The 25,293-nt window shown below is 34.5% G+C and overlaps 1 protein-coding gene across 5 annotated transcripts in view; it reads left to right on the top strand.

Moving 5' to 3' along the window:
• GK (glycerol kinase) overlaps positions 1-25,293 on the top strand; it is an 83,364-nt gene that overhangs the window by 26,480 nt on the left and 31,591 nt on the right. For 3 of the 5 annotated variants that reach the window (XM_020980053.2, XM_020980052.2, XM_020980057.2), the window contains exons 5-11: positions 6,614-6,690; positions 8,739-8,876; positions 18,656-18,765; positions 19,652-19,718; positions 23,049-23,066; positions 24,617-24,652; positions 24,949-25,016. In XM_020980053.2, coding sequence (XP_020835712.1) covers positions 6,614-6,690; positions 8,739-8,876; positions 18,656-18,765; positions 19,652-19,718; positions 23,049-23,066; positions 24,617-24,652; positions 24,949-25,016 — 514 coding nt within the window. The remainder of the gene's footprint in view (positions 1-6,613; positions 6,691-8,738; positions 8,877-18,655; positions 18,766-19,651; positions 19,719-23,048; positions 23,067-24,616; positions 24,653-24,948; positions 25,017-25,293) is intronic. The other 2 variants (XM_020980056.2, XM_020980055.2) reach the window with 1 other exon arrangement.

Here is a 25,293-nt window from a genome sequence, read left to right as displayed (position 1 = left end):
CACATTCCTCTGCATCAATCAGCCTCAAGAATCAGACATATTAAAAACAGCAAAACTAATTTTGTCTATTTTATGGGATCCTAGAACTACAGATTTAGAAATAGAAGGGACCATAAAAGTTATCTAATCAAACTCTTTTTAAAGATGTGGAAATTCAGGCCCACAGAGGCTTAAGCAACTTGCCATTAGTCACATAGATACTAAGTAGCTGGGCTGGGATTCCAGCCCAAATTCAATACCCATTCTACTTTTTCCTCAGCATTCTCTCTTTAATTCTCCCCCCTACTTCCTTAATCTGTTTCCTACTAGATTTGTTTGATTGGCAGATGTGACAATGCAAAAGTTATAGAAACTTCATTCAGTTGTTGCCACATATAAACAGAGCTGGTTACTAAGTAAAAATAATACCTTTGTAAGTTTTTCAGCAGTTTCAATTCCCAGAGAGTCAGGAATGACTGAATAGACTTCCAATGTATAAAATTTTACCCAGAATATTCACTTAGCCCTAAAATTTTCTTGCTGTGTATATAACTTGTCATTAAAAAAAAAACTCCCAAAAGCCAACTTCTTTTGTCAGATGTTTGGCTTTGTTTGCTATGGTCTCAAACACTGCTTACTAGTTTGTAAAGGAGTTATAACCTGTATTAATGAAGTACCTACACTGATGAAATTATAGTTTCTTGAACCACTCACGGAGTTTGATTTGGTAGCCCCAAATAGATAAATACTCTTGATTTAGTGTATTGAATCTTGAAAGGTCTTTACTACATTGTGTGGAGTATTACAGTTCAGAAATTTGAGGCAAAAGCTCTGAATCAGAGGTTCCTGAATTTATTTGGCCTACTGCCCCCTTTTAAAAAAAAATTAGTCGGTGCCCCCGTAGAAGTCTACTTTCTTTAAGTCTTTAACTTTTTTTTATAAATTTGCATGATTTCCAAAAAATGTAAAATTTATTTTTAAAAAATGACACATCTTAAAATTAATAATTTATTGTAAACTTTTTTTTCCTGCTTTGAGATTTTGATGATGTAATATTGTATCATGTAAGTGTATAGTATGATGTTATAAGCAAGTCATTACGTGCACATTCCCTCTGATGCATGGACACACATGGCTCACTTGCCAGCACTTGCTTGTTAAGACCACTGATTGATTATAACTTGCATTTTTATGTGTTTATTTGGAAAATAATGTAATCACTATGACTTTAACCACAACAAATGAAACATGTGTGTGAAGGGTTTTTAACAATTTTCTTCCCTTTTCTTCTATACTTCCACCACCCTCTTATTTTTATTCAGTGCCCCCCAGTTGCACCCGAGGCTACTACTGCTCTCCTCACCATTGTTCTAGCGCCCCCTCCAGCCTACTTTGGGAACCTCTGCAAATCATTCTTTTTACCTTTTTTTGCACAACTAGTTAACCAGTGATTACACCTGGCATAGTCATCAGATTAGGGCAAAGGAAACTTTGTGTTGCTTTCTCTCTCTCTCTCTCTCTCTCTCTCTCTCTCTCTCTCTCTCTCTCTCTCTAATGCTTGAAGTGGGACTGTGCTGTAAGTGTTGATATCAAAGGAAATGATAAGGAATACAAATATTGAGAGAGACACAGGGCTAACTTTGGAATCAGGGAGACTGGGGTTCAAATCCTATTTCTGATGTATCTTGTGTGACCTTGGATAAGCCACTTCCTGGTGCCTGCAGGCAACTCTCTAAGATTTTAGGTTGCTGAGTTGTTGATCTACCTTGATAGGAGTTCCCACACTAGAAATTCCCTACACTGAGGAAAACACTCCCCCCCAAAACTTACCAAGTTTCTTTGACTTACATGTTTAGCTCTATCAGCTTGTATGTTATATTGCACTTAAAATTTTTTTGTGTGTGATGAGTTGGATAAGATGGACACTGACGTTCCTTGCGATGCATAAATTCTATGAATTATAATTCTCTTTCAATGCCATATATACCTCAGCCTTAAATTTGGTCCTAGTGTAAAAGTATTGCATGCTTTGATTCCAGGGAAAATTTTTTTATTCAATTAGAAAAGTAGTTTTTGTTTTGAATTTGTAATATCTGATCTTTAACTGTACTACTTGCCTATTCAAGAAATGTCCCTCTTCATCAATTTACAATCACAACAAAAACATACTTTGAATATGTTTATTCAGTCTTTCTAATGCATATATAAAAGTAAATTATCTATAAGTATTACAAGCCATAGACTAATTCTAGTTTTTCTAAGGACATTTAGACACTTAAGAAATGAAGAATAATTTGAAATTATTTGAATTATTTGAAAATTTTCTACTCAGCTCTGCTTTATTTGAGAAAATGAGCACAGGTGAATACCATGTGAAGTAATAAGGCTTCCCTTCCTATTCCTGTACTTGTTTGATCTAATTAAGCATTTCCAAGGACCACTTATGTAGGCTAAAGAGTTGCTTGTTTTTCGATGATAGGAAACTAAGAAATGACTTTATCTTTTGGCAATAGGAAACATACATTGATTGTCTAGATTGTTGCCATTGTCTCACCTACGGAAGAAGTATGTTACAAGTCGTAATTTCATTGGTGTGGGAACTCCCTCTGTCTTCACATATTACACAACTTAGTGTGTTACAGAGTTGCCTGAGTCTCAGCAAGATTATAACTCCCTGATAGTCACATAATTAACTAATAACTGTTTAAAGGCAATATTTAAACTCTGAGTCAGTTTTTTTGACTCCCAAAGTTCAGCATACTATCCATTGTGTCATGCATTCTCTCCTTGTAATGAAAATAGATTGTCTATGATTATGTTAACAGTTATACAATCTTTTACTTCCTTATCTTCATCTTCAGAGGCTGCTGACAAGTTATCTTCTTATATGAGAACATTATTTCTAAGAGTATTCTTGCATCAATATATTGTCCATATATTTTATTGCCATTTATTTTCCTTCCTATTATAAACAATTGAATTCATTCAGTTCATTTTAAAAGATATAAATGCCCGCTAATTTAAAGTTTTATGCTTTATGCATTGCAAACTACTGTTTAAAGATTTCAAATAATTTCCTCTGCACCTGTGCCACTAAGTGATATACTGCAACCATGTACATACACGAAAGAAAATACAAAATATATGTTCCAATATATCATTAGCTACTAATTAAGACTGTTATGGTGTCTCATCCAATTTTGTCCTTCTGTCACATATTTTTAGAAAATTTGCATGGCATTCTTTGTTGGCACACCCTGCAGGACTTTAATGCCTTCCTTAGTTTTAGTGTATTCTTTTTACTTTGACTAGTACTTCTAGCCTTACTAGAAAAATTCATTCTTAAAGAATGAATCAAGCAATCTGATATAAGTTATACATGTGCAATTATGGAAACATATTTCCACATTAGTCATGTTGTGAAAGAAGAAACAGAACAAAAGGGGAGAGCCACACACACAAAAAAGTGAAAATAATAGCTTCGATCTACATTCAGACTCCATAGTTCTTTCTCTGGATGTGGATAGCATCTTCCTACGTGAGTCTTTCGGAATTGTCTTGGATCTGTTGTATTGTTGAAAAAAGCTAAGTCAATCGTAGTCGATCATCGCACAATGTTGCTGTTACTGTGCACAATGTTCTGGTTCTGTTCACTTCACTCAGAATCAGTTCATGTAAGTCTTTCCAGGTTTTTCTGAGATCTACCTGTTCATCATTTCTTATAGCACAATAGTATTCCATTACATTCATATACCACAACTTGCTGAGCCATTCCCCAATTGATGGGCATTCCCTCAATTTCCAATTCTTTGCCACCACGAAAAGAGCTGCAATAAATATTTTTGTACATGTGGGAAACACGTAGTTTCTCCTTTTTTATGATCTTTTTGGAATACTGCAATTGTATTTTCACTGACAGGAGCTAATCAAGCCCATTTCTTGTGCTTATCTCTCATCATTTATGAAGACATACATTTGCCTTATTTCGTAAGGAAAGTTATATCCCTCCTAGGACCACAAAGACGCTGGTCCCAGTCAGCAGTTGGAAGGGCCGTTAAACAGGCGAGATTGTGCTTCTCCATTTTTTCTCCAAGTTTTACCCATTTTCCTTTCTTCTCTCTCTCTATATGTAAATTTACCTTAGTTAATTCTTCTATGAACAACTTACTCAACTACTAATTCTGTAGGTGAGGGGCAGGCAAGCTCTTGGGCCCCAAATCTGGCCCAGGCTAGCTAGAATTGCCATTATTTCTTCTGATGCTCTAGCCGCTCCAGTTTCTCCTGGCCCTTCAGTTCCTGTTGCTATTGTTCCCTCTGGTTCTTAGGTCCAGCTGCTGTTACTTCTTCAGGTATTGGTGCTGTGGCTGTTGCTAGTTTATTTGTTTGTTTTCTGATCTTCATTGTGGCTGGCTCTGGATCTGCTTTTTCTTTAAAAAAAAAAATCGACCTACTCAATGGTATAGAAGCACTTTGCTCTCAGTTTTTCAACTTGGGTTCTTCTCATTGTTTTAGTCTATTTCACTTCCATTTTTTGGTGAATTTTGCTTTTCCATTCAAGTCTCTTCCATGATTGAAAAGCAGCAACAACAACAACATCCGTTTCTGATTTCTTGCAGAGTTCTAATTCAATGAATATTTGCACATCTATGAAGTATACCAAGCACTATACCAAATAATGTCTTTTTCTCTCGATAGCTCTACCAATTCTTTCTCATTCTCTTTTCTAACATGTTGATACAAAAATCAAATATCATTGCAGCCTTCTATAATGCTGATAGCTATGTTCTTTTTGGTGAAAAATTACCTTTCTGGATCCCACTACTCTTGGTTAGCACAGAGTAATTGGGAAGGCAGGCTCAAAAGACTTAGATCATAAAGTAGTCCTTGTTGAGGAACAACACTGTTGTCCAGTGAATGAGGAAATCTAGAATCCACCTGAGGTCCAGAATTTCATTAAAGGAAGCAGCAAGAACTTCCAGAACCTTGAAGATCATAGTCTAGAAAGAATTTTTAAGTCATTAAGTGATAGAACTGTACCTTGATAGTCTTGAAATTTATTTCCTTGTTCTCTAAGTATTCCATTGATCACTGAAGGAAGTAATATCTATATATAGGAATCTAGCCAATAGGAAAAGTTCACATGCCACACTGTTTACATAGCTTAGTGTCAAAATCATTGGGCAGTTTTCATAAACTGCTACTATAGTACTACAGTTTCTTGGACATGGAATTTGTGATCATGTCCATGATCATGTTCCCTATTTTTGTAAAAACTTATATTTATAGGTACGTTATACTGTTGTTTCCTTTCTCATACACTGGAAAACCTGTGAAAAGAGTCCCTAAATCCCATTATAATTTAATAGGAAGTAAGAGTACTGTCAAAGTTAATCACCAGTTCTTAGATTACTTTTTAAAAAGTAATTTAAGGGGACTAATTAGAGTACCTCATAGGAAATAATGGATTTTTAAAGGAACTGAAAAATAAAGGTTGCTACACTTAATCAAACTAGTTATCAGTTAATACTCAAATGTATTTTAGGTAGCTTGTAGTATCTCCTTCCCTGGAGTCTTTTAGAGAGGAATATGCAATCGTTTCACTAGGATGTTGCCCTTATTAGGATGATAGTGTTAGCAATATGTACAATATGTATGACTTAGTATCATAAAAGGTGGAAGAGATCTTAGAGATCAGTGAGTCCAATCCCTTGTAAGGGAAACTCACATTCCCTGTTTACTATATACCATACTACCTCTTAAAGTATGTACTTTAAGTATATACTTCAAGGTATATTATGATTATAGTGGGTGTCCTAAAAAGAAATGTTGACTGAGCAGGAGTCTTGTATGATAAAAGTAATGGGAAGTAATTGTAAAACTTCAATGAAACTAGAATAGCTTGGGGAATTGCTTTATGCAACTTCTGGTTACCTTTCATGAACCAAAGTAGAGGTGCCTCTGACCAAAGTGAGATTTTTGTTTAGTGAAAATGATTTTGCTGTCTGAAAACATGAATAACTTCTAAATTTTAATTATTTTTGATTTGGCTAGTAAAAAGGAACGATCTTTGACTCTCATAATGATAATTCTGAATGTATGTGGTTTAATGGGTCAGGAGACCAGTAGACTCAAGAATATTTAATATTTGAAAGAATGAATGGCATGTTTCCTTTTCTAAGTCCACTAGAGTGATCCTTAGGAACAAGAATTCAGAAAGGAATTTTGTAGCACTCCATGCAATACTTAGTTGTTGATACTTTGTACAAGGCATTAACCAGTAGCCAAACTGGACTGCTTAGCTTTTTGCATTTTTAAAATTGGTATAAATTCATTGTAGCTATAAGACATGTTCCATCTTTATTTTTAACCAAAAAAGACTGACAAATATAAAAATATTATTTGGGACCTAATATATCAATCTCCTAACTTGAGACTGTAAATGTATATGAAAACCTTAAAATAATAATTCTTCATAAAATGTCTCCATTCTGACATATTTCCTTAATAAATTTCTGATTCTTTAGGAATTTTTGTAATTTTGAGATTTCTGTAATTTCTAGAAACTAATCAGTATACTACTTTGGACATTGATCAAGAAAATGATATTTCATATGTATTATATTTTGATTTGTAGTGTGGCTTGATCTAAGAACCCAGGGTACAGTTGAAACGCTAAGTAAAAGAATTCCAGGAAACAATAATTTTGTAAAGGTAAGGGGTGTTTACGTGTGTATCTTTTGCAAAATGTATATTGCTTGAAATGAAGATTCACAAATTTAATTAAGAGCATTTCTTTATAGATATCCTTTTATGTATCATCTCTTGTCTGAAATAATACAAGATGTTGCAACAGTTTATGCTACTAATGCTTAAAACTTAGACTTTAGTGACACCTTGTGTGTAGTAGAAGAGGTAAGTTCCCCCAAAGATGTTTTTCCAAAGGTATCGAAGGCCAGGTCAAACTTAGTCAAAGCCTTACTATATTTGCTGATCATTTGGAGAACAGAAAACTCTAACATATGAAAGATTAACATACTAAAGGAGACCTGAATCTAGTTCTGATGACTTGAACTGTATACCCCACTATGGAAATTCTCTACATCTGATCACTCAATTCCTGTTTTCCTCTGTAACTGATTGGGGGGAAGAGCATCTAGGGGTTTTGATTAGGCCTGGAATCTTTTGGTTTCAATGTTTTGGTTGCCTTGCTCTAGGCAGGGCAAGGAAGCAGGGAGGTTAGAAGGATTTTAATCCTTTTGTCGGATTCCTCTTGTTATTTTTCTGTTTCTGTCTTCCTGAGATATCTGCAAAATAACTATTATTTTATATATTCTTCACCAAAGGGTAGATGTGACCTTGCCAGCTTAGACTTGAGAAAATAGCATTGTTTCCCCACAGATTAAGTTCTGACCTTCAGTCAATTTAACCTAATGACAACCTTTTATTGTTCAGTGGCAATCTTTGGCATTTTCCTTGGTTCCGTGTTCCATTATTAGGGCTCATAATCAGGGTAGGCAGTTTTCTCCTTAAAAGGAAAAAAAAAGGGCCCTAGATGGGCCAAATGTGTATGAGTGAAGTTCTGTTACTCTCGGGTTGACTATGATTCTTTAGCTTAGAAACTGCTTTTTGCCCCAGCTCCTAAAGTTAATATTAACCACCCCCTTTCAAAAGACAAAAGTTTTTTTTTGTCCTCATTTTCAGAATCTTTTGCATTTTCTCCCTGAGTCATGAGACTGAAAAAATGGTGTGTATCACCTTGCTTCTCCCCTCTCCTAACCTTGTTAAAATCTCCTATAGGATTTCCCACCTATGATTCTTTGCCAACAAAATTGCCCCAATAAGTATTTTTGTCATGTTTTTGAACATTTTTTTTCCCAAATAAAATTCAGGTGCTAGAATGCTAAAATGCTAGAATGAAAGCATCTTGATTTAAAAATTGCATTTCTGTAAAATCCATTAGATTTGTTTACATCTTACACTGAAGCATAACATTATGAAGTAAAGGGTAATTTGAAGTGATTTGGTCAAGTGGCCAAAAACACCCTTTATGTATTTCACAATGTTGAGATAGTACATGGAAATCATAAAAGAGATGGACCTCAGTCTTCAGTAAGACAGACAAGTATATATGTTTAACATAAAAAAAAGCCATAATTTTTATCTCTCTCTGTTAAAGACAGGGTATTTAATAACCTTGTTCACGGAAGTAAACGGTTTTATATAGAGTAAATTGTTTATACCACTTATCACCTATTCAATATTGTTTAAGGCACTTAGCATATAATAAGTGCTATACACTCTAATATCACATTTTCTTGTTATGATCATAAATTCATTTTGCAAATTAACCATATAAAATTAAATCAATGTTAGTTTCATAAAATATATGACATTTTGCAAATTAGCTACAATAAATCACAAATCAAAATGTTAGTTTCATGAAATACATGACAAGAACATTTGTAATTATTGGTAATTCCAAAAGAAACATAGACACAAATAACAAGTGCTTACTTTCAAGATTATTTAAAGCTAATATCCATTTAATTTTTTTTCTTTACCTTACAACGTGGATGATCTTTGAACTACAAATGTCATTATAACCTTTGTTCATGAGCATGCTTTCTTACCTGTGCATGAAGTGGAAAAACCAATTTTTTACTGTTGTTTTAGTGAGATGGATTATTTACTCTTTCTATGGGATTTTTTTTTACTGTTCTAAAAGGATCATGCTAATTGATTTTTCTCAAATTTTACAGTCCAAGACTGGTCTTCCACTTAGCACTTATTTTAGTGCTGTGAAACTTCACTGGATCTTAGAGAATGTGAGAAAAGTTAAAAAAGCGGTTGAAGAAGAAAGAGCTCTTTTTGGTACCATTGATTCATGGCTTATCTGGGTATGTTTTTATATGCAAAATGTACATAGAATTGGAGGGAAACTTTTTGGCTATTCAGAATTTCATCTTATAAGATTTTATGTTCTGTTTTTTAAAATAGTTATTTACTAGGCATGATACATGCCTAATTTATTTTAAATATTTTAGGCACTTAACTAACCTTTGTAAAGTCCTCCTTTGATGCTTATATCATGGCACATATGAAGGTGATTATGCTCTTGTGCTCTGTGCTTTAGAATAGAGTAAGTTTTAACAAATTGTACCAGTCCATCAGCAAGTATTTATTAAGTGCCTGCTGTATGCCCAAAAGATACAAGTACAAAGAAGGAAGCATTCCCTGCTTGTAGGCAGTCTTCTAGGCTGTCCTTGGAGAAGCAAATAATGGAGTTAGAAAGGTTGGTGTTGTCTTGCATTCAAATGCAACAAGAATCATAAGACATAAGTCATGTGGCAGCTTAAGATAAGCGTTTCAGAAAGTAAGCTGTGAAAATAATGGCAGCTAATGTTTTTATTAATGCCAACACAACCTCATCCTTAGGATTCCTCAACGTAAAATGAGGGGAGTTGGACTCAATGACCTCTAATGTCCCCTGTCACTCTAAATCTGATTGTCTGTTGCATATGATAAGACAGTAGAGAAATTCTATGAAAAACTTGAAAGGGTCCAGTTCAAATCAATACATACTTTAATACTTGCTAACTTTAATGGAAAGGTGGGAATAAGTGTGGACAGTGAGAAGTTTCTTGCTAATATAGTTTAGAAGCAAGAAACGAGAAACCAAAGCTTTGTAGACTATATAGAAGAATTACCTGAATATATATCATGAAAACTTTCTTAAAGGAAAATCAGGAAGCCCTGGATATGACCAAAAATGAAAATCTATTTTAGTTCAGCAGGTAAGATGAGTCAGTAATGTGCCTACTCTGAATGAGTTGTGTACCACTGAGAACAAATTTGTTAGAATAAACATCTAAATAAACATCAAATTGGAAGAAATAATGAAAATGAGAAAATGTGTGTCCATCCTGACCTATTTAACCAAAATATTGATGCTGAAAAAGGGAGGTAGATGAAAGACCGTATTGACATAAATTATCACCATGTTTGAAGGATATTTAGCTGATGAAAATCATTGCCTATAGTGTGATCAAGAAAGTCTACCAGAACTTCAGCCAACAGATTTCCTTCCCATGCAAAGAGATGGCTTCCAAATGCAATATTAGTTTAAAAATATAAACTTGTTTGCAAAATCTTAGAAATAGGGTAGTAGAATATTGAATAATATCTCCTCATAAAAGCAGTGGAACATATTGAAGGGAAAATAGTACAGAATAGTAATATTTGGATGGCTAATGACTAACTAAGCGAAGTAAATCCTAAGGGCATTTAAATGTGAAGTTGGAAGGGTAATGGCCAAAAAAATGGAAAGAGCAAAGAGCTTTTACACATTCTTGCAGCTAACTCTCTTCATTCACATTTGGATTCTATATAACAATTGTACATAGGCTGCATAAAGAAGTTGGAAATGGGCCTGAAGAAAAAACAAATATGGGGAAATATAGCCAGGCTAGACCAAATGTGAAAAGAGTCTTTGCTAGAGATGGCATAGTTGTGAGGACATTGAGGGACTGATTCATAAGATATCTAAAAGAGGGCAACCACAGAGGCTTGAGGGGAAAACTTAGAGCTTATTACCAGAATAAAGTGACTGCACAACATCAGTAATTTCAACTCACAAATCTCTACAAAATTTTTTGTGATCTATAATGATGTACCCAAGCATCAAGTGAAGTTTTGATGGAAAACATGAGAAGGGAAGAAGGGAACAGAAGAAATTTTCCACATGTGTCCTCTTTTAGATCCCCTGTCCTGACAGTCACATGTTTTACTGAAAGGTGTAGCAAGTAACTACAAGGGCCCACTATTCATTTGATGGAGTAGAGCAGCATGTTCTCTTTAAGTTCCTCCTCCAACAAGGTAAATCCCATGCTATATCAAAATCATACACAATTCTTTAAAAGATACAACAGAAAAACAACTTCATTCTTCTTTCTATAATAGTACATGAGGATATTTTCCACCACCATAGAGGATATCTGTAACGAAGTCCAAATAAAGAGTTTTCCCTGTCGTTGGTGAGATCTTCCAGATACCTCTGTTTGTGAATCACATTGTCATCAGTACAGCAAGCACAAGAACTTTCTAAATGAAATCTACAGCCAGTGAAGAGTTTGGCTTGAATAAAATCAAGCAAGACCAAATGGATAAAGTATTCTTATTGTTTAAACCAGGGCTTCTTAAACTTTTTACACTTGTGATCCCTTCAGCACCATATAGGGTTGTGACCCACAGTTTAAGAAGTGCTGGACCATGATATGCAATTAGATGGATATACATCTTGGACAGATACTGTTTATGGAGATGTAGAGAGTCCAGAATTGAATATAGAGTCCTATGTAGACTCCTGGGAAAAGAGGAGAAGGATAGGAAGGACCAACTTCCCTTGGAAGGCATAGCTATCAATCAGAGTTAGATTACCCAGTTGCTTAGCAGAAGAGGCTGTGGTCTGTGTCAAGCTTATTGACATGTATCCCTTGACATGTGACACTTAAGCCTAGGTTTTGGTGGAGCATTCCACCTTTACTTCCCCTTTACTTTAGCCTTCTATATTTTGTTCTTGTGAAATTCACAGAATATACCTCTGTATATGTATGTGTATCTTCCATATATTTGTATGTGTGTGTGTGTGTGTGTATGTGTATGCATATATAACTAACTGTATATCAGTGTATCAAGTACAAAACAATATATAGTAGTTATAGCTTAGCACACAGAGATACCTACCACACAGTAGGCATTTATAAATGTTTATTTTTTTTAATTTCTTTTTAGTTTTCGACATTCACTTTCATAAGCTTTTGAGTTTTACATTTTCTCCCCCTCTTTTCCCTCCTCTCTCCCCAAGATGGTGTGCAATCTGATATATGCTCTACATATACATTCTTATTAAACATATTTTCACATTAGTCATGTTGTAAAGGAGAATTAGAACCAATAGGAGGAACCACAAGAAAGAAGAAACAAAACAAAATAAAACAAACAAACAAAAAAAGAAAGCGAGTAGTATGCTTCAATCTGCATTCAGACCCCATAGTTCTTTTTCTGGATGTGAATTTAAATCCTTGTATTGCTAAGAAGAGCTAAGTCTATCAAAGTTAGTCATCCCACAGTGTAGCTGTTACTGTGTACAATGTTCCATTTCTGCTCACTTCACTCAGTATCAATTCATATAAGTCCTTCCAGGTTTTTCTGAAGTATGCCTGCTGATCATTTCTTATATAGCACAATAGTATTCCATTATATTCGTGTACCACAACTTGTTCAGCCATTCCCTAATTGATGAGCATCCCCTCAATTTCCAATTCTTGGCCATGACAAAAAGAGCTGCTGTGAATATTTGTATGTGTGGGTCTGTTTCCATTTTTTTGATCTCTTTAGATACAGCCCTAGAAGTGGTATTGCTGGGTCAATGAGTATGCACATTTTTATAGCCCTTTGGGCATAGTTCCAAATTGCTCTCCAGGATGGTTGGATCAGTTCACAACTCCACCAGCAATGTATTAGTGTTGCACTTCTCCCACATCTTCTCCAGCATTTATAATTTTCCTGTTAGCCAATCTGATTGGTTGTGATGTGGAGTTGTTTTGATTTACATTTTGCTAATCAATTGTGATTTATAACATTTTTCATATGATTATAGATAGCTTTAATTTCTTCATCTGAAAACTGTCTATTAATATCCTTTGACTATTTATCAATTGGGGAATGACTTGTATTTTTATAAATTTGATTCAGTTCTCTATTTTAGAAATGAGACTTTTATCAGAGACACTGGTTGTAAAAGTTCTTTTCTAATTTTCTGCTTCCCTCCTAATCTTGGTCGCATTGCTTTGTTTATGCAAAAACTTTTCAATTTAATGTAATCAAAAATGTCCATTTTGCATTTCATAATTTTCTCTATCTCTTGTTTGGTCATAAATTCTTCTGTTCTCCATAAATCGACAGGTAAACTATTTTTTGCTCTCCTAATTTGCTTATGGTATCACCTTTATATCTAAACCACATACCCATTTTGACTTTATTTTGGTATATGGTATAAGATGTCGGTCTATGCCCAGTTTCTGCCATACTGTTTTCCATTTTTCCCAGCAGTTTTTGTCAAATAATGAGTTCTTATCTCAGAAGTTCTGGGGCCTTTGGCTTTATCAAACAGTAGTTTAGTAGTCATTCATTGTTGTATCTTATATATCTAACCTGTTCCACTGATCTACCGCTCTATTTCTTAGCCAGTATTAGGTAGTTTTGATGATTGCTGCTTTGTAATACAATTTAAGATCTGGTATGGCTAGGCCACCTTCCCTATCATTTCTTTTCATTAGTTCCTTTGATATTCTGGACCTTTTGTTCTTCCAGATAAATTTTATTATTTTTTCTAACTCTATAAAATATTTTTTTGGTAGTTTGATTGGTATGGCGTTCAATAAGTAAATTAATTTAGGAAGAATTGTCATTTTTGTTATATTATCTCGGCCTACCCATGAGCAACTGATGTTTTTCCAATTATATAAATGTTTATTGATTGACATGACTCATTTGTAGAATTACTGGTTTAAAAAATCAGCTGCGTAAATAAATAATGTATAAAAGCATAAAATTGCCTTTGTTGGAATTTATATTTTCAACTTCTTTAATCAAAATTAGAGAAAATTTGTAATTACTAGCTAATTTCCTTTGAATGGTTTTATCATTCATTTTACCATTAACATTTGAGTTTTCTTATTCAGTCCTCCAATCTTTAGGAAATACTATAAAACTTAAATTTAATTTAATTTAAAATTTGGCAACAGGAACCAGCTAATGGAGAAGGTGGCTACAACTTTGGAAGTTTCTTTTCTTACCTTTTTGCTCTAAGTCCACCTACAGATGAGAGCAAAAATGCTAAAATACATGAGAGAGTACCCAAAAAATGCTTGTTTTCTTGAATCAAAAGCAGTTCCAGGGAAGGATGAAAATTGTGTGTGTGTGTGTGTGTGTGTGTGTGTGTGTGTGTGTGTGTGTGTGAGAGAGAGAGAGAGAGAGAGAATTAATTTGAAAATCTGTAAGATGTAGTTTCCTACTGCCTGCTCCCAAGAAACAAAAGCCCTTTGTCTTTATATAAACAATTGTCCTTCCTATCAACATTTAACCTACTGTCCTGTATCTGTCCCTTTCTTTTGACTTGGTCACCACCCTTTATTACATTTCCCCTGAACTATTGCAATAGCTTCCTAATTGGTTTCCTTGTGTCTTCCAATCTGTGCTCCACACAACAGTGGCAAAAGTGATATTCCTAAAGTGCAGGTTTGACCAAATCACTGCCTGGTCAATAAGCTCCAGTGATTCTCTGTTGCCTAGAATCAAACACAAATCTTGTTCTGACCAACCTTTCTGGGCTTATCATACATTACTTCCTTTTTCACATTATATAGTCCAGCCAAAGTGGCCTTATTGTTTTTCCTAATGTGTCCATCTGTCCATCTCTCATCTCTGTGCTTTTCCATATCTTAAATGGGCTTCTTCAATCACCAGTTTCCTTCAGCATTCAGTCCAGAATGAATTTTCTGAATGAAGCCTTTCCTGTTCAGTCTAGTTGCTAGAACCTTCCTTTTAAATTACCTTGTGTCTAGTTTTTTACAAACCTTAATACCTTGTGTTATCTTACCTGGCTAGATTGTGTAGGGATTTTGTTTAATTTTTGTTTTTGTATAAGTGAATAATGATTCCTATAATGTTAATATATAGTGTGCATATTGTTATATATACTTATTTTCACAAAATTAAAACTTTATTTTAGATCCTTACCAACTTAACTCATTTCTGTATCTGTCCTTCAAAAAACCAAAACAAAAATGAATAAAAGGTAGGGGGGAAAAAGTCTTGTATTCCAAAAGGTTATTTTTATCTTATCTCATTTAAATACTTTCCAGTCAGTACCAGAGTTCTTTTATAAAAGGTTTCCTTTAAAAGAAGTCATTCTAAAAAGGGAGGAAGATGTGTGTAAGGGTAAGGACCAGAGAATACAAATTATATTTGGAAGACAAAATAGATTAGCCTGGTTAGAGTAGTGGGAGAAAAGCTTGAAAATGCCAGAAATCCAAGGATTAATACTTAGTTATAGCCAGGCCCAAGAGGAGCCAGGGTCACATTTGATAAAAGGGTAGAAACTAGCAGAGCTCCAAACAAATACACAGGGGTTGGGAAACACTAAAGTCAAAGTCAAAATAACGGGGGTGAAGAGGTCATCAAAAGGGTAAGCTCTAGTGAAAGCTAATAAGCCAAATGGGAATGTTAAAAAAAAAATATTGGCAATAGAATTGAGAGGATGTAAAAAGCCAATGGTGAGCTGGAATTAGAAGTGCTTTAGAAGTAGTTTTGTCTAAATCATAAGAAATTTGTTTGCTTCACAAAGTGGTCGTTGAACAGCTTATTTTTACCAGGGATATAACAATTGTTAGTCATGCCCATTCCTACCTTCATTTAAAAGGGGTTAGAATCTGATTCTCAGTGCAAAAAAAGATTGGATTTTTTTTTTACCCTGTGGGCCAACAGTAGAAAGTGACATAGGTTTGTGTATCTAGCGGTGGAAGGATTTTCAGAGGTCCCCTATAATAATCAAAGCACTTTTGGAGGAGACAAGACAGGCAGCATTATTTAAAGGATGGATTAGAATCATGAAACCTTTCTTTGGCTAGAGAGGCTAGTTAAAATATTGCATGGATTAGGCATGAAGCTTGAAGGTCTGAAGTAGGATGGTGGCAATAGTAACAGAAATGGAAAAGAAGGATATTTAAGAGTCATTGCAAAGAAGAGAATGAATATTGATAATAAAACGTCAACATCAGAAGACTATCCTATAACTAAGGAATAGGGACAGGACCTGTGATTCCATTAGTATAGGGAACTCTTAAGGGAGGAAACTCCTACCAAAATTGATTAGCACACCATTGACAACTTAGTAATCAGTATACGTCAGAGGTAGGACTTAAACCCAGGGCTTTCTGGCTTGAATGTTAGGTTTTTTTGTTTGTGTGTTTGTTTTATTTTGTTTTGGCTGAGGCAGTTGGGGTTAAGTGACTTGCCAAGGGTCACACAGCTAGCAAGTGTTATGTTATGTGTCTGAGGCCGGATTTGAACTTGGGTCCTCCTGCATCCAGAGCCAGTGCTCTATCCACTGCGCCAGCTAGCTGCCCAAACATTAGTTCTTGATGAGCCACAATGCCTCTCATGGCAATTTCTATGTACCGCCATATTAGATATATTATGAATAAGACGGATAAAGGCAGGGAGTTTTACTTTTGTTTTTTGTGTCTCCAGTGCTTAGCACAGTGCCTAGCAGAGAAAAGGCACTTAAATGCTTATTGGTTTATTGATTGATAAGGTTTTTTTCCACTTTTAAATGAGTTTGTTTTTATTAATCTCAATAGTATACATTCAAACAACAGTAGTATATAAATAGTAATAGTAATGTATAATATATATTTGTTTATTTACATATATGTTTAAGGGATATTATTTATGTGGTATACAGAAGGCATGTTTCCCTATTCCTTATACTGACTCCTTAAATGACTTGGTCCCTTTACAATGGCATTACCACCCTCCGAGGGGTCCATCCAAGTATAAGAGGTTGAGAACTACCGTGGTTGGATTAGATGATTTCTGAGATCCTTTCTAGCTCTAAGTGCTTCCTTTCCTTTGAGATTCAACTCAGGAATCAGCTCCTCAATGAAACCTTCATTGACCACCTTTCCCTACCTCCCCCCAAATGATAATCAATTAGTTAATTAACAGACATTTAAAAAAATTTTTTTTCACTAGTTTTCTCTTGTTTCATTTTTGTATATTTTGAATTTAATGTGTTAGTTCCAACACTGCCCTCCAAATCTCTGTCCCCTTCCAAATTTCCTTCTGATATCTTCTGTTTATTTTTCTTTTTTCGTCCATTAATTTATTTATTTTTAGTTTTCAACATTCTCTTCCACAGGATTTTGAGTACCAAATTTTCTCCCCATCTCGTCCCTCCCCAAACCCCAAGACAGTGTATCACTTTAATAAGTTTTGCAAAGCACTTTAAATACATAATTTGATCCTCACACCAACCTTGTGAAATAGGTACAAGGTGAGAAAACGGATTCAGAGAAATTGTGGCTTTGTAATTTTCCATGACCATGAAGTTAGTAAGTGCTAGATGCAGTATTTAAACCCAGGTTTCCTCTGACTAAAAGTTTCCACTATTCATATTGCCTCTTATGGTTGAGGAGTTCTGTAACATAACATCTATCTCTTGTGGTTGGAATGCTTTAATTTTATTCCATTCAAAAGGATATAAACATGGAGTCTCTTTCCTGACTGTCAGATGTTTGAGATGGAATTTTTTTTCCCCATATATAGTAGAACTTCAATTAGAGCCCACTGAAGTATAATTTTCTTTATGTAATCTTTTAGGAGAGGCAAATTACAAAAACAAAACAAACAAAAATTAAAAAAAAATCCCCAGAGACTTGGGATTGATTAAGCAGTTTAAAATTTAAATATCAGTTGTTTAGAATGGAATGATATGTTTTTTTCCATATGTTTTTAAACTTCTATTAATTAGAACCCAGTAAAGTAGAATTTTCTTTAATTTTTGTTTAAGAGAGAAACAAATAGGAAAAGCTGATATCTGGAATTGATTCTAAAACTAATTTCTAGGCTGTGTCTGAGTCAAATTCTGACAAATTCTTGACATTACATTATATTCAAATGATATTTAGTATAAGGATCCCAGGTTACTGAAATGTCTTAAATTATCAAAGAAATTCAATTAGATTCTATTTACTAAGTCAAGCAAATGATTAGATTCTATTTACTAAGTCAAGAAAATGAGTTGATAAGTACCGTATTTCATGGCATAATTGTTGCAGGTTTTGTGACAAATTTTGAAAAAAGTCATGTGCAACCATCGTTGTGTGCCAGTATTACTTGTCTTTTTGTTTCCTCCAGTCTCCACCAACTTTTCACTCACTGAAAACTCTGCATCTCTGTTTCCATGCTGTTCAGCAAACAAAATCACTTTCAGCTTGAAGCCTGCAGAATAGTTTTTATATTTACCCATAATCAGAAAGAAATGCTTTTCACGTTAATGTATCACTGGCAGACAAATGCAAGTCTTACCATATCATGTGACTTACTCATGGCAGTTTCCCCCTGCCTGCCTGCTCCCTTTGCATCTACAACTCTTCATTGGATTGAGTGACAGTACTGCAGTGCTCTAAAGAAACCATGCAAGTTGGCTTTTGGAAATATACAATGCACAGGCACTGAGAAATCTAGGTTCATATAGGTCACAATGTGCTAGAGATAAATGCATATCCATATGGTGAATACATTGTTCCTCTGTTTACTTTTTAAGTGGCGTGACAAACAGCAACAATTACGTGATGAAAGATTATAAACCAATTTTTGGACTGAAAAAAATAAAACAACACGATGCAATGATTATGTGGCAAAATATGGTATTAGGAATTTTCAGTTAATGTGTTTTCTCTTTAACCTGCCATTAACCAGAAAATTCAGTAACAATATTTTGTTGGTTAATTCAAGTCTTAGGTAGCAATAATTCTGATTAAATACTTCTTAAAGAAATCTCAATAAAACCACAAATAATAAGAAGCAATTTTTTTCTTTCTATTCTTTCCAGAGTTTGACGGGAGGGCCTAACGGAGGTGTCCATTGCACAGATGTAACAAATGCCAGTAGGACAATGCTTTTCAACATTCATTCTTTAGAATGGGATGTAGAACTGTGCGAGTGAGTACTACTTGGGGTTTAATTTAAAGTATACTTTTTATAATTACTTGCAAAGATGTACTTTTGCCATATTTATAATTTATTGGTTCCAGTGTTTAATTAGTAGGATATGCTTGTTATATGAGCGTATTATCTAATTATGGGTCTATAAATATAAAGTACTACGTAGTGACCACTTTTTAGGGAAGATTCTTTTAGTATAGTACGTGAATCTGTGTTCCTTTTAAATATTTGTTTTGAAGATGAAGTAATAAATACCTAATAATGTATAATGATAATAGTTCATTTCTGTGTAGCACTTTATAATTCACAAAGTACTCACAACAATGCTGTGCTATGGAAGAGTGCATGTGTTTTTAATCTCATTTTGTAGTTAAGGAAACTGAGGCACAGAAAGGTTAAATAAACTTCCCAAAGCCACATAGTGAGGCAACTAGGTGGCACTGACCTGAAGTTGGGAAGACCTGAATTTCATTCTGGCCTCAGATACTTACTAGCTGTGTGACCCTGGGCAAGCTACTTAACCTCCTTTGGCCTCAGTTTCCTCTACTGTAAAATGAGGATCATAACAGCATCTTCCTCACAGGGTGTTGTGAGGATCAAATGAGATAATATTTGTAAAGTGCTTAGCACAGTGCCTGGCACATAGTAGGCCCTATATACATGCTTACTCCCTTCCCCTTCCCCTAGTGAATGACATGACCAGAACTGTGCTATGAGATACTGTCTTTTGACTAATCTTGGGACCTTCAAACCATGCGTGGTTCATTCCTTACTGTACAACTTTGTGTTCAAATACATTCCATATTTTCTAGTTTTTAGGTAAAGTGTTGCCAAGTATTAAGTTAACAATGACATACACCCCTAAATATTTCATTGTTTTTAGGTTTTTTGAGATTCCTATGACAATACTTCCAAATATCCGGAGTTCTTCTGAGATCTATGGTCTAATGGTAAATAATAATTTTTAAACACATTATTCTGGATTTGAAAGCCAAATTTAGCTAAATCAAGTTGAACCAATTTAAGGGATTTGTAAAAATTTTAGTTACTCCTTTTGGGTAGTGTATGAGTAGCAATGGCAAACTGATGAGTTTAGTAAAAGCCTACTACCAAATCATTTTGATAAGTAATTCATAAATTTTAAATGGCCATGATGAATATAGATCCTAAACCTTTTCATAGCGTTACTATAATTGTAAAAGATGCTATGAAAACTTTTGGTAGTTAGCTTTTGGATTTTATTTCTCTAATTCAAATAACTTAAACGATTGTGGTCACTTTTCCTAAATGACAAGAGGGAGTTGTCACACTGTAAGAATGCTTTTCTCCAGGCACTTTTAAGTGGACAACTCCAAGTTATGTATTGTGAACTTAGTAGATCTGGACAAAACATTCACCAAAAATTAATGTCAGAGTTCTTTGATTTGTAACATAATTTAATTGATCATCTTATTTATTAAATGCCTACTATGTGCAAAGTATTGTGGTAAGCCTTAAGGGAGATTTAGAAAAGGCAGTCACTATTCTCATGGAGCTTACAGATTAATAGAGGGATAAGACATAAACACAGATTATTCTAGTACATTAGAGAGTTGTAAAAACAGTGCTTTGTGAGGTTCAAAGTATGAGAGGGGATTACTGACCTAGGGCAATTATGGAAGACTTAAGGTAGGAAGGAGCCTTTTGAATATGATACGTAGGAATGCAACAGGTGAAGAAGGGGGGGAGTATGTTCTAGACATAGGGAACATTGCAAGACATTGCAAGAGATATTTTGCGGGACAGTTCAAGTGAAAGAAAAGGGCCTTATGGGAGGACCTTGAATGCCAAGGCAAATAAATTTGAACTTTATTTGATAGGCAGTGAGAATTTTTTGAGTAGAGAAATCAATAATAGATCTCTTCACTAAGAAGAGTATTCTGGCCTGAATATGTTGGAAATATTTGAGAACAGAGAGAAGAGATGAGAGAACCTTAAAGAGGAGTGATTGTGGCAGGAAGAATAAATGGGTGGTGGTGCAGAAGCAAGAGATGTTGCAGGGGTATAATCAATTGACCTTATAGCTGGATATAATCATAGGATTAAGAAGAGAAGAATCAAAGGTAACCCCTGGGTTTTGAATGTGAGAAACCAAGTAAATGATGCTTGCCAGAAGTAAAAATAGGAAACAGAAGGTTTAAGAAAAACGACAACAAACAAACAGATTGTATTTTACATATGTCTTTATGTTGGCATCCCATGTGAAGATGCCCTGGAAGCAAGCAGAGATACAGATGTGGAGCTCAAAAGCGAGATGAGGACTGAAAATGAAGATTAGAGATGGCTATAGAAGCCATAGGAGTGAATAAGATAGTCAAGGAAGAAAGAGTAGAGAAGGTCAAGAAGAGCTAAGGAAAGATCATTAGGAATCACTCATTACAATTCAAGACACAAAGACAAACAAAGCAGTTTTATAATTGTCATGTTAAATTTGACAAATACTTTTTGAAAAGTATACAATGTACTTAAGTTCTCAGTTTCTTATATAGTCTTTTCTGTTCTTTGTATAAATATATTGAAATGTTCGTGCTTAATTCACAGTAGAGATATTTTAACTTTTCCTTGATTGTTGGATGAAAACAATTACCTGAGGCTTTTTTACAAAAAGGTATTTGAGAGACTATTATATTTGGAGGCAGATTTTTTTTTAAAGGAGGTCCGGTAGAGACGAAAGGTCCCTCACTGCTGGTGCAAGGTCCTGGAAGAAGAGAGGTGAACTGGATGTTGGACACAGGAAAGAACGGTTATCCTTAGTGAAGAATAGGTGTGCAGTCTGTGCCCAGATGGGAGATAATGGATGGTGATTCTAGGAATTTCTTAGGATTATAGAAGGGCAGATAAGGGAATTGATGTCAGATGACATCAGTTTTCTCAGTGAGGTGGGAGGCAAGTTCATCTAAGTTTGAGGGAATTGAAGGTATAGCAAGAAATGAGAAGAGAAAGACAAATTTTAGAACAGTTGTTATCGAGAACACTAGAAAGTTGATAAGAGTAGAGTAGAAGGATTTTCTAGCAGCAGAAAGGCTTGTGTACTGTAAAGGTGTGTGAAATTGGTTTGACTTTCTCTATTGACACATGGTAGTGTTGAAAGTGAAATGGAGAAATTGGATGGCTGGAGTTGTCCAGAGATAAGGATTCATGAATCTGGAAACACAGATCAATTAGGAATTATAAAATGGCCAAGACACATTAAAATTGCAAACTCTGAGATTAAGACTGAGTATGGAGGCAGATGAATCCAGAAGAGGAGAGATTAGCTGAGAGAATAAGTGAGAGAGAGTGTATGTGTGTTTATGGAGCGAGACGGTAGAGAAGTGTCAAGAGAGGAAGAGATGGAAGGACAAAAGGTTGTAGTCAGAATATAATTCCCAAGTTTTGGATTTCTAAAAATGGTGTAATTCATTTTTACAGATTATGAAGTCAAATCAACAAGCATTTATTTGCCTGGAACTAGGCATACAAAGATAACAATGAAATGGTCTCTGATCTCAGGAAGCTTACATTCTAGGGAGGAGTGACTGTTTACTATGTACAACATGTGCAGAGATAGATGTATGCACAAAATAAGTTTAAGATACTGTGGAAAGGCAGCTGTAGCAACTGGCGAGAGCAGGAAAGGTCTCAAATGGGAGGCAGCATTTAAGCTGAGTTTCAAAGGATACCAGGAACTCTTTAAGAGGTAGAGGGGAAGGAGTCTGTTAACCCCATGGAGAACAGCCTGAGCAGAGAGCATGGAGAACATAGATAGTGTTATTATTGAGGAAGAGCCGGGGTTCAACCAGTTTGGCCCAACCCATCAGCAATGACATTGTTTTCATTGTTGAAGTTTTGTTGAAGTCTTCCGTTACAAAAACCTGAAATTCAATTTAGAGGTGGAATACAATTATGATTGTAAGAAATAATTAAAACATTTCATGCCATTTGAAACTACTCACAGTTTTACTTTAATAGTGAGTTGAAATCCTAAGTTAAGTAGATTTTAAAAAGACATTACGTATGTGTATAAATCTCTGGGGGAAGCAGGAAGAGTATATAGCTGTTAAAAATGCTAATTGCTTATCTATGTACTATTTATGAAATTATAGAGGAACTGTCACTGAAACAATCAAAAGTCAAATACATAAAACTATACGCATGAGAAATAGTTTCACAGAAAGGTTGAACAACATTTAGATTAGCTAATTTTTCTTTTGCATTTGAAATGTGTCTCTATCCCTTTTCTCCCTTCTTGCTGGCTGTAGAAAATCTCTCATAGCCTGGTGAGTAGGTCATCCAACAATTATCTTCCCCATCCATCCACTTGGTAAAGATAACAGTGTATTTCCACTTATTTTAGGAAGACAAATATGTTTATGAAATAATTGGGGTGTGTCTAGAATTTTGCTTGAGCAAAATTGCAATGAATTGTACTCAGGGATTTTTTAACCAATCTTGAGTATTTAAGGGGTTGTTTTTGTTGCTCTCCCTAAGTTTAAAGGATTAAGAGTCATTCTGAAATAAATGATTATCTGTAGCTTCCTATTGAGATTCAGAACATAAATTATAAATGCTTTGGTTATCGGAATAATATTATAAAAATCAAAAGTTGTTATTTTTCCTTTTTTTTTTTACATTGGATGTAAGTTGCGTCTGGATGCCTTAAATAATTTTACTTGTTATTTAATGATATCTGATATTTACCTGATAATTAATTTTACCTGAATTTTGTATACAACATCTAAGATGTGCTAGTTGGAAATACACTGTCACTTTCTATGCATGCTTCACCAAAGTTAGATTCTTGTAGTCCACAAGAGAATCACCCCAACAGAACATATTAGCTTTTAGGAAGCAGAATTTTTCTGATATTATTTACTGATAGTAAGATTTTTTTTGTTATTGTTTTCTTCTTTGTTTTTTTTAACCTTTATTAAATTCACATCTCATTATTGAAGTATAGAGGCATTACTTTTATTTTTAAATGACAGCTCTTTAGTTAACCAACAAGAGTGATCCAAGTAGCATTTCTTATATTCCTGTTCCTAAGATTTTATCAAATTTGTGATTGGGCATGTTGAAAATAAATGAAACTAAAGTTTGGTAAAGTGCCAAGTCATTCACCATACAGTTCAATTTAAAATCCTGGTTTGGTTTTTGGCTATATTTATAAGATAGCAAGCTACCATGTGGTCAAATAATATATAACATTTCAGTCAACTTCTGGAAACAGTTTTTAAATTATTATCTTAAAAGTTGGAACAATGAGTTGGATATAAATTCTTAAAAGTAAATAACATATCAAACTGGTTTAGCAAATGTTTGCGTATTTACTGAAGCTGTTTATTATAGACCCAACATTTTGTAAATGTTTTAGAATATTGACTTTTTAAGTGCAATTTATTTGTTGATAATGGTATTAACCATGTGATGAAATCATAGAATCCTATAATTTTAGATCTGTAGAGAACTTTATAGGTAACTTAGTCTCACCTTCTCATTTTAAAGTGAGGAAAGTGAGGCCTAGAGTAGTTAAGTGACTTGCCCAAGATCACTCAGATAATTTTCATGGAACTAGGACTAGCACTGAGATAAAGTGAAAGTTTGAGTCTCATTTTAGTGTTTTCTCCACTCTGCCATACCATGGTATTGCTATTGTTGTAGGTGTTCTTTTAGGACATACAACCTATGTAGTCAGAGCACTTTGCTTTGTCTTGTCTGCCTGTGCACAAGAGCATGTGGCTTTTTTATGTCAATCCTTTTGTAACACATTAATAAGGTAAATAATTTTAAATTATATCCTAATTATATTGTATTTTTTGTATTTCATTAGAAAGCTGGGGCCTTGGAAGGTGTACCATTATCAGGGGTGAGTTTTGTGCTGAATATTTTATTTTACCTTTCCTTTGATAAACCTTTTCTGCAGTTAAACTCTTATCCCATCTAGACTCTACAAAAGTAATGAACAGCAAAATTTAAGAATTTTTCTTGTCTTACCCTCCTGTGTTCATATTCTTTATCAGTTAATGGTAGTATTATTGAATAATAAAATGGAAAGGCTTTTTTATCCCTTTAATTTTTTGTGTAAATGGTCTTCTAGGAATTGTTTACATTTTTTCCATTGGTGGCATTTTGTTACCCTTATTTATACATTTGTGCTTTTAGTGCTTGGGAGACCAGTCTGCTGCTTTAGTTGGACAAATGTGTTTCCAAGATGGACAAGCCAAAAATACGTAAGTTGTGGGAACGGAACTTAAAACTTGATTGTAGTCGAGTTTGGAGTTTGTTTGTTGTTGTTTGGCACTTTAAGCTTTGAAGTGTGTAGATATTGAAAGTAGTCAACTCAGCATCTTTAACATAAGAATGTTCAAATTCTTTTGTCTTCTTCTTGATCTGTACCTTAGAAAGTATATTATGAATAATGAGCCCATTGCTGTGATTTAATTAGTATAGGCAACTCCACCAATACAAAGAAAGAGCTTGTCTGCAGTTTATAGTCTTAGAGAGTTT

This window comes from Phascolarctos cinereus, unplaced genomic scaffold, assembly GCF_003287225.1.
Source record: "Phascolarctos cinereus isolate Bilbo 61053 unplaced genomic scaffold, phaCin_HiC Scaffold_726;HRSCAF=1367, whole genome shotgun sequence".
Classification (NCBI taxonomy): Eukaryota; Metazoa; Chordata; class Mammalia; order Diprotodontia; family Phascolarctidae; genus Phascolarctos; species Phascolarctos cinereus.
The sequence above is the reverse complement of the archived record's forward strand: the minus strand, read 5'-3'. Positions and strand labels throughout refer to the sequence as shown.